The following is a 14,764-nucleotide window of genomic DNA, read 5'->3' on the forward strand; positions in this document are numbered from 1 at the left end:
AGAGGCCTTTCCTGGGGGCAGCTAGGTGGCACAGTGGATAAAGCATGAGCCCTGGATTCAGAAAGACCTGAATTCAAATCCTACCTCAGATACTTGACACTAACTGTGTGACCCTGGGCAAGTCACTTAACCCTTATTGCCCTGCCCCCCCCAAAAAAAGGCCTTTCCTAATTGCCCTAATTATTAGTTTACTCCCCCAAACACTTTGTATTTAATGTGTGTGTGTTTGTGCATAATATATGAGTATCTATTTATTTATTTGTATTTAATTATCTGTGAACATCTCTCATTCCCTCAGTAAAATGTAAAATCCTTGGGGACAGGGACTGGTTGACTTTTATATTTGTGTTGCCAGTGCCTGGTATATAATATAAATTATGGTCATTAACTGATTTGAGAGGGCAAATTGAAAATGGGGAATGATGAGTAGCCCAATTTGTTTAGAACATAGGAGATAGGAAGATGAGTAGCATGAGATAAGGTTGAATAGGTATGTAGAGACCAGATTTGGGAAAATCCCAAAAGTCAGAGGCAGAATTTTATAGTCATAAGTTGGCAATAGGAAGCTTTTGTAGTTGTTGTTGTTTTGGTGAGGCAATTGGAGTTAAGTGACTTGCCCAGGGTCACACAGCTAGTAAGTGTTAAGTGTCTGAGGCCATATTTGAACTCACGTCCTCCTGACTCCAGGACCGGTGCTCTATCCACTGCGCCACCTAGCCGCCCCCAATAGGAAGCTTTTGAATCAAGGGGTGGTATGAGCACAGTAACGCATTAGCAGCAGTGGGGAGGCTGAATTGAAAATGGGAGAGCCAGATGCAGAAAAATCCGCTAGAATTTTGTTATAATCACCAGAGAAGTGGGGCTGATAGTATAGAGGAGAGACTAGACATAGAAATATTGTCCTGTTTAGATAGAAGGGACGGGACTGACTGAATGTGTGAGATGACATAGAGAGAAGAGGCAAAAATGACTCCCAGGTAGAAGCCTGGATGACTGGGAGGATAGTTGTGTTATTCACTGAAATAGAGACTGTCTGGGCAGGGCGGGTCTAGGGAGAAAGACGATGAAGTCACTCCCTCAATTATATTCCACATGATTGGTGGAACCAACCACTTTAGCCATATAGTCAGCCAGAACGACGACAACAACAAAGGACTGTGTGTGTTTAGAAGAGAATAGATCTAGCTTAGCCATCTAACTAGGTAGGTTGAGATTGGAAGCCCCAGCACTTCATTTCAACAAGCATTCAGTAGGCAGTTACCAAATGTAAGGCTTGCTGTTACGGATACACCAGGGTACAAAGATCAATAAATAATAATTGCAATCTAGGCTGTCTAAGAGACCTGAGTTCAAATCTGGCCTCAGATACCTACTAAGCCATGTGCCTCTGGGCAAGTCACTTAACCCTATTTGCCTTAGTTTCCTCATCTGTAAAATGGGCTGGAGAAGAAAATGGAAAACCACTCCAAGTATCTTAAAAAAATTTTTGTGGGCCAGTGCTTTATCCACTTGGGCACCTAGCTGCCCTTGACTTTGTTTTATTTTTGTGGGGCAATGAGGGTTAAATGACTTGCCCAGGGCCACCCAGCTAGTAAGTATCAAGTGTCTGAGCCCGGATTTGAACTCAGGTCCTCCTGAATCCAGGGCCAGTGCTTTATCCACTGCACCACCTAAGTGCCCCCTACTTCATTCTTTATACTTGTATTTTCAACACCTAGCACTGTCCTAGCACATAAATAGTAGGTGCTTGATAGATTCTTGTCGATTGGATTGATTTCTTGTTCCTACCAACCCCAATGAAGCACAATACTATCAGAATTTGGAAGGCAGTGTAGCAGAGTATACCGATAGAACACTAGACTTGACATCAATAAGACCTGTGTTCAAATCCCAGCTCCTGGACACTTAAGAGTCTAAGCCACTTATAAAATGGGAATGATAATAGCATATAAATGGTCCTTTAAGATTTGTGAATCACAAAGATGAGTCTTCCTGAGTCCAGGCTCAGTACTCTATCTACTCTATTCACAGAGTAAAAGCATATATAAGATTAGGCCAGTTTAACTGCTTTTTTCTTTCCTTTTCTGCATCTATCTTTTTCTCCCCAGTAGAATGCAAACTTACTGAGGTTAATTTTGAAGCCTCAGAATCTAGTACAGTTTCTGACATATAATAGGTCCTTAATAAATACTTCTTGAATTGGATTGACCAGAATGTTGCTTATGCTGCCAGATCTAGTAGTTCTGTTGGTTTTGCTAAACTGTTTTTCTTTGTTACAAGAGAGGGTTCAGTGAGGAGAAGAGTACAAATGTGTAGAACATGGTCACCTTTAGATTGGTGATTGTTTCATTCTTTGCTATTGTATCCCCACAATGTGTGATACACATTAGACAACTAATAAATGTTTGTTGGTTATTTAAAAAAAAAAAATTTGTGAATCAGGGACAGCTGAGTGGTCCAGTGGATAAAGCACTGGCCCTGGATTCAGGAGGACCTGAGTTCAAATCCGGGCTCAGACACTTGATACTTACTAGCTGTGTGGCCCTGGGCAAGTCACTTAACCCTCATTGCCCTGCCAAAAACAAAACAAAACAAAAGATTTGTGAATCACTTTACATATTATTATCTCATTTAATCCTCAGGTCCCTATAATAGAGGTGTCATCATTATCCCCATTTTACAGGTAAGGAAACTGAGTCTCTAAGACATTAAGTAACTTGCTTAAGGATACGCAGCTAGGTCCATACCTCTCACTGGTTTGTTGTGGAACAAATGGAATAATATATGTAAAGCACTTTGCAAACCTTAAACTACTATATAAATATCAGCTATTATTACCTCTCTGAAATCACAACTTTCCCATCCCCACCCTTGTTTGACTCCAAAGAGATGAGCTCTAGGGCAAGACAGGATGATAGTTATGAAGATGACCTACAACTGACCTGGGCAACCTGTTCTGCATTTTCTTGGGCCCTAGTTTGTGTGGGAGAGAGGAGGGCTTGCTAAACTCCCTTTCTAACTGGTCATGAGAAAGGAACAGCAGGCCCATCCCCTGCCCAGGGGTCAACCTAAAACCTTGGGCAACTGGAATCTGGTTTTGGGAAAACAACCCAGCAGTCTTTGAATCTATAATCCTATGATACCAGGATTAGAAAGGATAAGTGGGAAGTTTTGCTAAGGAAAAAAAGGAAGGGCAGGGTGAGGCAGGCATTTTTAGGGGGAGAGGAGTGGCAGAGGCATAGAAAAAGTGAAGGGGCTGTTCCAGGGAAGAAGCCAGCAGATGAAAGAAAGGAGGGGACAAGGTAGGTGAGGAAGCTGCAGAGGTCAGATTGGGAGCTCAAAACTGGGCTGGTGCTAGACACACAGAGAAATTGTTTTTTGGGCAGGGCCACTCAGTCCCTATAAGAAAGCAGTTAGCGCTGGAGGAAGGGACGAGAAAGGCAATATTGTGTGGTGATATAAGCAATGGATTGGGGAATGTATAGGTAGGAAACCTGGAGTTCAAATTTATGCTCTGCTATAATCAATATTTATAAAGTACCTCCTCCTAAGTGCCAGGCACTGTGTAAAGTGTTGGGTTTACAAAGTCAGGCAAACGACTCCCCTTTCTCAAGGATCTCACAGTCTAATGAGGAAGATAATGTACAAACAACTATGTCCAAACAAGCTATCCACAGTAGGATAAATTGGAAATAATCAACAGAGGGAAGACACTAGAATTAAGGATTGAAAAAGGTTTCTTTTAGAAGGTAGACCTTTAGCAGATACTTGAAGGAAGCCAAGGAAACTCAGAAGCAGAGATGAGGAGAGAAAGAATTCCAAAAATGGGGGACAAATCAGCGAAAATGCTCAGAATCAGCTGGAGTGTCTTATTTGAGGAAAAGCAGGGAGATTGGTGTTACTGGATCAAAAGTATATGGGAGGGGCAGCTAGGTGGCGAAGTGGATAAAGCACCGGCCCTGGAGTCAGGAGTACCTGAGTTCAAATCCGGCCTCAGACACTTAACACATACTAGCTGTGTGACCATGGGCAAGTCACTTAACCCCCATTGCCTAAAAAAAAAAAAAAAAAAAAAAAAGTATATGGGAGAAGAGAGTAAGAAGTAAGAACACTGAAGAGGGGCAAGTTCTAAAGGGCTTTGAATGCCAAAAAGATTTGATAACTGATCTTGGAGATTATAGAGGGCCACTGGAGTTTATGTACTAGTAGTAGTAGTAGTAGTAGTAGTAGTAGTAGTAGTAGCAGCAGCAGCAGTAGTAGTAGTAGCAGCAGTAGTAGTAGTAGCAGTAGTAGTAGTAGTAGTGGTAATGGTAGTGGTAGTGGTAGTAGTGGTGATTGTGGTAGTGGTGGTAGTAATAATAAATAATTTATATAGCACCTACTTTGTACTTGGCACTGTGCTAAGCGCTTTGCACATATTATCTCATTTTAATCTAATAACAACTCTGAGAGGTAGATGCTATTATTATGCCTATTTGACAGATGAAAAAGCTGAGGCAAATAGCAGTTAAATGACTTGCCCAAAGTCACACAGCTATTAAGTATCTGAGGCTGGATTTGAACTCATCTAGGTGGTGCAGCAGATAGAGCACTGGGCTTGGAATCAGGAAGATGCCACTTCATGAGTTCAAATCCCACTTCAGACACCTACTAGTTGTAAGTCACTTAACCCTGTTTGCCTCAGTTTCCTCATCTGTAAAATGATCTGGAAATGGCAAAGCATTCCAATATCTTTGCCAAGAAAACACCCAATGGGGGTTTGAAGGGGACTTGACTGAAATGACTCAACAACAACACACTGATTCCAGGACAACTACTGTGTCCAGTGTACCAGCTAGGTGGTCAGACCTAAGCTTTAGGAAGACCAGCTGAGTGGAGGAAGGAGTGGAGTGGGGAGATACTTGAGGCAGGGAAACCAACAGCCAAGGTGTTGCAGGTGATGAGGGACTAAGTGGAGTGGTGGCAGTATCAGAAAGAAGGTGGCCTATTTGAAAGCTGTTCCGAAGGTAAAATCGACAAGACTGAGCAACAGATAGGATATGAGGAGAGAGAGTCAAGGCTGTGAGCCTGGGTGACTGGGAGGACAGTGGTAACCATAACAAGGAAGTTAAGAAGAAGGGAGGGTTGGTTAGGGTGGGGGGGAGATAAAGAGTTAAGTTTTGAATGTATGGGAATCACTTAAACGCTCTAAGTCTTAGCAGTCCGGTTTTTGTTTTGTTTTGTTTTTTTAAGTTTTGGGGGCCGTTAGGTGGCGCAGTGGATAAAGCACCTGCCTTGAATTCAGGAGGACCTGAGTTCAAATTCCACCTGAGACACTTGACACTTAGTAGCTATGTGACCCTAGGCAAGTCACTTAACCCTCATTGTCCCGCAGAAAGGGAGAGAGAGAGAGAGAGAGAGAGAGAGAGAGAGAGAGAGAGAGAGAGAGAGAAAGAAAGAAAGAAAAAAGAAAAAAGTTTTTTTTTTTTAATGAGAAAGGATAGACTAATCCTAACAAGGACACTAGCTTTGTGATCCTGGACAAATCACTTAATCTCTCTGTGCTTCAGCTTCCCCATCTGTAAAAGGAGGGAAGAGGGTCGGAAGGAGGGGGGAAAAGGGAGAGAAGGGGGAGGGTGGGGCAGAAAAAAGGGAAGAGAGGAGGGAAGGAGAGGAACTGAGGAGAAGGGGAGAGGAAGAAAGAGGAGGGAGAGGAGGAAGGGAGGAGGGAAGAAAGATGAAAGAGGAGGCGAAGAAGGAGGGAAAGGTAAGGGAGAGAGGGAAACGGTGAAAAGAGGTATCCCTCGCCCCACCCCCGTCACATCGCTCCACCTCCTTGGCAAGAAAATTGTCAGGCGCATGCGTAGTGCATGCTCCTCGGGCAGAGGAAGTAGTGTCACGGCGGGCGCGTACGCCTATCGTCATGTTACGTTACGTCACGGGGCCGGAGTCAGCTGAGCTGTCTGGGCTAGGATCGGGCTGTAGCTGGGCCGCGCTGAGCGGAGAGGGCGGTGAGGGCTTCCTGCCTTCGGGGGACGGTCCTCGGTTCCAGAGGAACGGAGCGGTTGGTCCTCCGGAGGCAAGGAGGGTCGCCGCTTCCGTCGCGGGGCCCCGGCTGGGGAAGCAGAGAGGCCGGCTGCCATGGCGTCCATCCTGGACGAGTATGAAGACTCTCTGTCGCGCTCGACCGTCCTGCAGCCCGGCTGTCCCAGCGTGGGCATCCCCCACTCGGGTAAGCGAGAGCCGTGGACGATGCGCTCTGTGTGTCTGCATCTTGGCCTCGAGAGACCCTTCGCCCATTCTCTGGGGAGGGGGCCGGGGCCCCTGCTGCTCCTGGATGCATAATTGGTGTCTAAAGTAGCTGTAGCCGTCAGGTGATTTGGGCGCCTTGGGCGCGTCCCTTCCTTTTTTTCCATGTCACTTCCCATTTTTGTAAGCTCCTTGAGGTCAGGAAGAACCTTTTCGTTAGCTTTGTATTCTTAGCCCCCGGCACGGTGCCTTGAATATAGCAACTGCTTAATAAATGTTTGAATGAATGAACTGAATTGAGGGTACCAACAGCAAATGGTTTTTATAGTTCCTGAAGTTTGCAGAGCATTTTCCTCCCAACAACCCTGGGAGATGAGTTGTGCGAGTATTAGGAGCTTCATTTTGCAAATTAGGAAACTAAGGCTCATTGAGATTCAGCAAGTAGCCCATAGTCATCTAGAAAATATTAAGAGTTTGGATTGCACCAGTTCCCTCATTGAGATGCGTTGAAAGTGAATAAATGGTGGGGTTGAGGGAGTGAAACCTTTGTTCGGGGTAAAGATCAGGGCAGAATTTCAAAGGAAGGGAATTGGACAGGGGTTCTGAAAAGAGTGATGACTGTGATCGTTGTGTAGATTTTTGTTGTTGAGTTACTTCAGTCGTTTTCTTGGCAAAGCTCCTGGAGTGGTTTGTCATTTCCCTTATCCAGCTCATTTTACAGGTGAGGAAACTGAGGCAAACAAGGTGAAGTGACTTGCCCAGGCTCACAGCTAGTAGGTGTCTGAGGCCATATTTGAACTTAGGTCCTCCTGACTCCAGGGCCAGTGTTCTATGCACTTTTGCCATCTAGCTGCCCTTATTATGTAGATTAGGTAGATGACAAAGACAGCAAAAGATTCGTGAGTTAGAATTTGGAGGTGCCCTGAAGTTTAGTTGAAGTTGATGCAGAAAATGGAAGGGAGTGAGAGGTTTGAAAAGCTGAAGCATTTTGAATGATTGTTGGGGAAGAAGGGATTCTTCTCCGTGTATGACACCATGCCCCTTCCAGGAAACAGTTAATAGTTAACTCCTGTATTAGAAATTTTATCACTGTCCTGGCAGTTCACTCAGAAAGTTGCTGTCTCTGTTGATCAGGGGCTGAGAAAATAGACTTGATGTAATGTAACTGAGTTTTATTGAGTTGGGCTTACTGACTGTGAGAAGATTAAGGGCTATAAGGTTAATGGTAAAGACATTGATGAGTAAACACAACCCTTAAGGATGGGAGCAGGTGTAGCAGGGTGAGAAATAGTCCAGGAGGTTCGCTGGAAATGTTAAGGATTCCCTTTTCAGATGTGTGAGAAGGCTCCAGAGGCTGAGTAAGTGCCTATTCAGAGCCCAGCCTAAGGTCTTGAGTGGGAAGTAAAGCAAGAAAATAGAGGAACGAAGCTATTGTTGCATAAGTAGGGAATACTGTGCTTTATTTTTTTACTTTCTAGAGTTCACTTTCCTCTCCTTTCTTAATTACAGGGTTTGTAAATGCTCCACTGGAGAAGGAGGCACCCATCTTTACCAAGCAGCGAATTGACTTTACTCCCACTGACCGTATCACCAGCCTTGTAGTCTCCTGCAATCAACTCTGCATGAGCCTGGGCAAGGACACCCTGCTCCGGTAACTCAGGGCCCAAACAGCCAGACAGTGGAAGCAGCTCATGGGGGTGGGGAAGAAGTTGGTAGTAATTGTAGAGTTACTTCAAAATACTGTAGCCACTGCTCCATTCTAGGAAGAGGAAGTAATTTAGTTAGAATTTTTTGGAAACAACTTTTAATCCACCTTAATTCTGAGGTATCCTTGTTATATTGCTCTGTCAACTAGAAGAGAGAGATTTCAGTATAGTTACGTCTCGGGATAGAGTAGTTTCCATAGGTTATTATTTCTCAGGGGTGAAGTTGTGGCTCTCCTTCCCCACAGTATTGATCTGGGAAAGGCAAATGAACCCAACCACGTGGAGTTGGGACGAAAAGATGAAGCCAAAGTTCATAAGATGTTTCTGGATCACACTGGTAAGAGATGGTAATGTACTGAAGGGGTTAAGAATGGGTAGGGGGAAGAAAAAGGTTGGTCATAAGGAATCTGGAAAAACTGCTCCAGCACCAGCCTGGGGTTTGTCACTACCAACAAAAATGTTAAACGTTTTGAGAGGTGTTTTCAAGAACGGGGTAGTGGGTGGTAGGGGCGGTATCTCATAGTAGCCAGACTGTTTCCTGGCATCTTCCTGTCCCCTTTTACTCCAGGCTCACACCTCTTGATTGCCCTAAGTAGTACCGAGGTCCTCTACATAAACCGCAATGGACAGAAGGTTCGGCCACTGGCACGATGGAAGGGGCAGCTGGTGGAGAGTGTGGGCTGGAACAAGGCCCTAGGCACAGAGAGCAACACTGGACCCATCCTGGTGGGTACAGCCCAGGGCCAGATCTTTGAAGCAGAACTGTCAGCCAGTGAAGGTGGCCTTTTTGGTCCTGCACCTGACCTCTATTTCCGCCCACTCTATACACTGATGGAAGAGGGAGGCCCAGCACCTGTGTGTTCCATAGAGGCAGAACGTAGCCCTGATGGACGTTGTTTTGTAATTGCCACTACTCGCCAGCGCCTCTTCCAGTTCACAGGCCGAGTGTCAGAGGGGGCTGAGGTCCAGGGCTTTTCAGGGCTCTTTGCCACCTATACTGACCACCCACCACCTTTTCGAGAATTCCCCAGCAGTCTGGGTTACAGTGAGTTGGCATTCTATACCCCCAAGCTGCGCTCTGCACCTCGTGCTTTTGCCTGGATGATGGGAGATGGTGTATTGTATGGAGCACTGGACTGTGGGCGTCCTGATTCTTTGCTGAGTGAAGAACGAGTGTGGGATTATCCACCTGGTGTAGGTCCTGGAGCCAGCCCACCCCTGGCTATCGTTTTGACTCAGTTCCACTTCTTGCTGCTTCTAGCAGACCGAGTAGAAGCAGTGTGTACATTAACAGGGCAGGTGGTGTTACGAGATCATTTTCTAGAAAAATTTGGGCCACTACGACATATGGTGAAAGACTCCTCTACGGGCCACCTGTGGGCTCACACTGAGCAAGCTGTGTTCCGTTATCATGTGCAGCGTGAGTCTCGGGATGTTTGGCGCACCTATCTTGATATGAATCGTTTTGACCTGGCCAAGGAATATTGCCGTGAGCGGCCTGACTGCCTAGACGCAGTTCTGGCCCGTGAGGCCGATTTCTGCTTCCGCCAGCGCCGCTATGTAGAGAGTGCTCGATGCTATGCCCTGACTCAGAGCTACTTTGAAGAGATTGCCCTCAAGTTCCTGGAAGTTCGACAGGAGGAAGCATTGGCAGAATTCTTGCAGCGGAAATTGGCAGGACTCAAGCCAACTGAGCGCACCCAGGCCACACTACTCACTGCCTGGCTGACAGAACTCTACTTGAGCCGGCTAGGAGCACTACAAGGGGATGCAGATTCTTTGCCTCTTTATCGGGAAACCCGAGAGCGATTCCGCAACTTTCTCAGTAGCCCACGCAACAAAGAATGGCTCTTTGCCAGCCGAGCCTCCATCCATGAGTTGCTGGCCAGCCATGGGGACACAGAACACATGGTGTACTTTGCTGTGATCATGCAGGACTATGAGCGGGTGGTAGCATATCACTGCCAGCACGAGGCCTATGAGGAGGCTTTGGCTGTGCTCTCCCGACACCATGATCCCCAGCTCTTTTATAAATTTTCACCCATTCTCATTCGTCATATTCCTCGACAGCTGGTGGATGCTTGGATTGAGCTGGGCAGCAGGCTGGATGCCCGGCAGCTCATCCCAGCCCTGGTGAACTACAGCCAAGGTGGGGAAGCCCAGCAAGTGAGCCAGGCCATCCGCTACATGGAATTCTGTGTCAATGTGCTCGGGGAGACTGAGCAAGCCATTCACAACTACCTGCTCTCATTGTATGCACGAGGTCAGGCTGCCTCTTTGCTGGCCTACCTGGAGCAGGCAGGGACCAGTCCCCACCGGGTACACTATGACCTAAAATATGCCCTGCGACTCTGTGCGGAGCACGGCCATCATCGGGCCTGTGTTCACGTCTACAAGGTGCTGGAGCTTTATGAAGAGGCTGTCGACTTGGCTCTCCAGGTGAGGGCTGCAGAAGCCTGGTGTGTGCTGAAGTAGAGTCTGAAAAGACATCTCTGTGGGGGTGAGGGTGGTAGGTGGGGGGGCCAAGAGAGATTCCTTGTTATTTGGGGTTGGCTGCTTTGAGAGCAGAGAAGATGAGGCTAGTTTGTGCTTTCTGGATTGACAGTGACTTCTGTGGTTGGTCTGAGGGGATGGAGGAGGCAGAACAAAGGGGTAGTTGGAGGTGAGAAGAGTTCTCACTCTTCCTGGCAGAGCTTTGAGTTCATTGGTTAGTTAAAGAACATGCCCTGTAAGCCTTGAGGCTTAGACTTAGGGCATCAGTAGTATTTAGTTCCTGGGATAATGTTAGAAACTTATTGGGACCACGGGCTGTTGATTAGAAATAAGGAAGAGGGTTTCTTATTCACGTCACTCTTCCAGCTGCCCAGAAGAAGTGGGGAGCATGAGTTGTTAGGTGGTTTTGGCTCCAGAGTTTGGCATGGGGACCGGGGGGGGGGGGTGGTCGGTGTCCACTCCTTTTCCCTGACCAAGTAGATTGTGCTCTCAGTAACATTTTGTATTCCTTCCAGGTGGATGTGGACCTGGCTAAACAGTGTGCGGATCTGCCAGAAGAAGATGAGGAGCTGCGTAAGAAACTGTGGCTGAAGATTGCCCGGCACGTGGTCCAAGAGGAAGAAGACGTGAAGACCGCCATGGCCTGTCTGGCCAGCTGTCCTCTCCTCAAAATAGAGGATGTGCTGCCTTTCTTTCCTGACTTTGTCACTATCGACCACTTCAAGGAGGCCATCTGCAGCTCCCTGCAGGCCTACAACCGGCACATCGATGAGCTCCAGCGGGAGATGGAGGAGGCTACTGCGAGTGCCCAGCGAATTCGGCGAGATCTGCAGGAGCTTCGTGGGCGATACGGCACCGTGGAGCCTCAAGACAAGTGCTCAGCCTGCGACTTCCCCCTGCTCAATCGTCCTTTCTATGTCTTTCTTTGTAGTCATATGTTCCACGCCGACTGCCTCCTGCAGGCCGTTAGGCCTGGCCTCCCTGCCTATAAACAAGCCCGTCTAGAGGAGCTGCAGCGAAAGCTAGGGGCTGCTCCACCTCCCACCAAAGGCACACCCCGCACAAAAGAGGGAGAAGGAGGAACTCCAGGGGCACCCAGCCGGGAACAACTGAAAGCCGACCTAGACGAGCTGGTGGCAGCTGAATGTGTCTACTGTGGGGAGCTGATGATCCGTTCCATTGACCGGCCTTTCATCGACCCCCAACGTTATGAAGAAGAACACCAAAGCTGGCTTTAGGGCTCACCACTGCTTACCACAAGATGGGGAAACATGCCATCTGCTAAGTCCCTGTTCCTCCTGTAGAAATCTAGTGATTCTCATTTCCACTGAGGCAAGGGACAGGCGGGATTATAAGTGCCCCTGTGGGGCCTGACTCACCTCAGCCCTTTGTTTGTCTGAGCTGGATCTGCTAGCTTTTCTGCTGTCTCTTTGAGACAGTGTCATGTTCTGCCTCCCCACATCTTCCCATCTCCCCATGCTTCTCGTCTCAGGAGCATTTGTTCTTTAGAAATTTTGCCTTCTGCCTTGCAATCTACATGCCTCTCTTTCCCTGGCTGGAGGCAAATCCTGTTCACTTGCTAGAGCTGCTGGACTCTTGTCCTCACCATATAACCTCTCAGGTTCTGGCACACACAGCTAAATCTGCAGAGGAGGACTCTTCCTATGAGGAGCAAGGACTCTGCATTCTGACTGGGAGGGGGACTCAGCTGGTGGGCATTTGTGCCCCTGTTCCTAGGAGGGCATCGTAAGGGCTTCTCTTTGGGAAGGGCTGTGGGGTTACCACTCCTTGTGTTTAGAAGACATTAAACTGTCTGTGATGCTATCCCCAGCACTGGTTACTTTGTGACAGTGGAAGGCTGAACAGTGTCTGAAAGTGAGTGAATTTGGGCTGTGAGGAGCATGTTTAGCTTGTTCCGGTGTTTGCATTGGTATCCTCTTTGGGCCCTGCTGCCAGGATGGCTCTGGCCATCAGTTGACCACCACCCCCAGTCCCACCGGAGATCCCTTATTTAATCTTGTTCCCATCCCCTACTTCCCTCCCCTAAGAGTGGGAGGGGTCAGGAAGGCAGCCAAGGTGAGGATCGCTTTGGAACCTTCTCAACTGGATCCATTGTTGGGTTGGGGGACAAGAGACGTTCATCCTTTCCTTTGACCAGCAGGTGGCACTCCACTCAGTAGGCTGTCTGATGTTCTTCTTGCCTTTGGCCACCAGGGGACACTGTTTCCTCAGGAAGGCTCCTTGCTGCCACTTCCCTTCCCCCACACCAGGTGCCCAAACCACTTGCTGCTTGCTAGACTTAAACTATCCATGCTTGAGTGACCCTTAAGCGCCCTCTATCTGCCCTTCACTCTTCTGGGGGGAGGAGGCCGTTTAAGTTCTTGCTGCTCAGTCCTGCTATGGTTCTCACCTCCTAACCACCTAAGTTCTGTGTATGTCCTCCTCTCAGGAGCACATTCCTGAGGCCTGCTGGCTCAGCTAGGCTGGGCCTCCGATCCTTTGCTGCTGCTACAGCGTGACTCTGTTCTCTTGTGGAGGCCTGCTGCTCTCCCATCACTGTGGCTGGCTGTGTGTGTAGAGCCCTACCTGTCTGTCCCCTGCAGTACTCAGGCTCTGCTTCCTTGGGAGGTGAAGTCCTGGGGAGAAGGCGCAGGTCAGGTCTAGTAGGTAGCTTCAAGCAGCTCTGCTCAACCTTGTAGGTGTGGTCTGTCAGGTGGTCAGAGTAAACCATGAAGTTAGGAGTGAGTATCCTATAGCCAGAGCCAGCAAGGCAGTAACTTGAAGGGATTCTCCTCTTCTGCTCCCACCTCCAGCTGCCATGGAACAGATGTAGTGTCCTACTCTATTCTCCTGCCTCATTTTGCCCCAAAGGTTCCTGGTGACCGCACCCTGGGTGTGGTTTCATTCCAATCCCCCCCTTATCTCTGCAGTCTGTGCTTCTTGCCCAGGATGGCCCCTACTTTGCTGAAGTCAGAGACTGGGGCACTGGGCCTTTCTCATAGATCTTTCAAGTCAGATCGTGACTAGAACAGAATCATCAGGCTGTGGGTTACCCCACAGCTCCAAAGAAAAATTAGGCACTGACAAATCTCTAGTCTTTTAGCCCTTCTCCAAAGCAGTGCTGTATTACGGCATGACATGTACCTGGTTCATAGTGTGTGTATGTATCCTTTGCCATCTATGTACCTCATATTCTTACCAGGAATTAGGACCTTTGTGTCACCTGTAGAACTTTTGAATCCCCATTTCATACTACTTGGGGGTTTTGTTTGTTTGTTTTTTAAAGTAAATAAATCCTACACATTACTTTTTTTGGGGGGGGGGGGAGCCATTGCCCAGTGACTTGCCCAGGGTCACACAGCTAGTAAGTGTCAAGTGTCTTGAGGCCAGATTTGAACTTAGGTCCTCCTGAATCCAGGGCCAGTGCTCTATCCACTGCGCCACCTAGCTGCTTCCACCTGTAGAACTATTTTTTGTTGTGTTTTTTTTTGGTAGGGCACTGAGGGTTAAGTGACTTGCCCAGGGTCACACAGCTAGTAAGTGCCAAGTGTCTGAGACCAGATTTGGACTCAGGTCTTCCTGACTCCGGGCTGGTGCTTTATCCACTGCACCACCTAGCTGTCCCTGTAGAACTTTTAATAGCAACTTTTCCCTGGTGGGGATAGCATTGCTATTTTCTGTTCCCTCCTCTCTGTAGCCCCCAGCCAATTCACTCAGGCTCCTAGAACTGCTGAGATAGGGAAACCATTGATGTTATCCATCCAAAGGCAGCCATACTACCTGTGAGGCTCAATTGCTTCCTGTCCATAGAAATTTAGAAACCTAGCCTTGGTTTGGCCCCAGTGGTGTCTTTCTCATAAAAACAAAGCAGCTCAAATGGCTATTTACATTATTTTTACCTATTTTTGCCCACCTCCACAACCCAAAAAGGACCCAGAGAGCTTGGCTGAGAATTCAGGCTTCTCTGGCCCTTCTGTCCTCTGTCTCCCAAGCTGGCCCATCTGGCCATAGGCAGCTTCCCCCTTCCTGGAAAAAGGCCCCGGGCCTTCCTTGGCAATGACAGAATGGTGTTCCGGTGAGTCAGGGCAACGGGAAACCACAGCTCTTAGATCCCTGGAAACCAGGCAGGGTTGGGAATGGAAGGGAGAAGGCCCTCAGGGCTCTGGCCAAGAGCCTGTTTGTGGGGAGGGGAGGATCTGTGCGGGTGTGGGGAGCAGCTGCTCTCGGAAGGGCCAAGATCAATGAACTGGAGCAGTCACTGGAAATAGGAGGGGCTATAGCCATTGGTGCTGGGATCAGGATGGGGGTGGGAGGGTTGTAAACAAGGAAGCCACCTG

The 14,764-nt window shown here is 48.0% G+C and overlaps 1 protein-coding gene across 1 annotated transcript; it reads left to right on the forward strand.

Moving 5' to 3' along the window:
* Window positions 1–5,905: 5,905 nt before the first annotated feature.
* VPS18 (VPS18 core subunit of CORVET and HOPS complexes) lies at window positions 5,906–12,251 on the forward strand. The gene is made up of 5 exons (XM_043986690.1): window positions 5,906–6,211; window positions 7,738–7,879; window positions 8,180–8,271; window positions 8,503–10,373; window positions 10,943–12,251. Exons 1-5 carry the CDS (start codon window positions 6,121–6,123, stop codon window positions 11,663–11,665), a joined length of 2,919 nt encoding a protein of 972 aa, XP_043842625.1. The 5' UTR covers window positions 5,906–6,120; the 3' UTR covers window positions 11,666–12,251.
* The last annotated feature ends 2,513 nt before the right edge of the window (window positions 12,252–14,764 follow it).

The sequence above is a fragment of the Dromiciops gliroides genome, chromosome 2 (assembly GCF_019393635.1).
Source record: "Dromiciops gliroides isolate mDroGli1 chromosome 2, mDroGli1.pri, whole genome shotgun sequence".
Lineage (NCBI taxonomy): Eukaryota > Metazoa > Chordata > Mammalia > Microbiotheria > Microbiotheriidae > Dromiciops > Dromiciops gliroides.

Coding starts and splice junctions, on each gene's coding strand:
- VPS18 (XM_043986690.1), top strand. CDS start 6,121: ATGGCGTCCATCCTGGACGAGTATGAAGACTCTCTGTCGCGCTCGACC. Junction 6,212..7,737: donor CGTGGGCATCCCCCACTCGG/GTAAGCGAGAGC, acceptor TCTTAATTACAG/GGTTTGTAAATGCTCCACTG. Junction 10,374..10,942: donor CTGTCGACTTGGCTCTCCAG/GTGAGGGCTGCA, acceptor TATTCCTTCCAG/GTGGATGTGGACCTGGCTAA.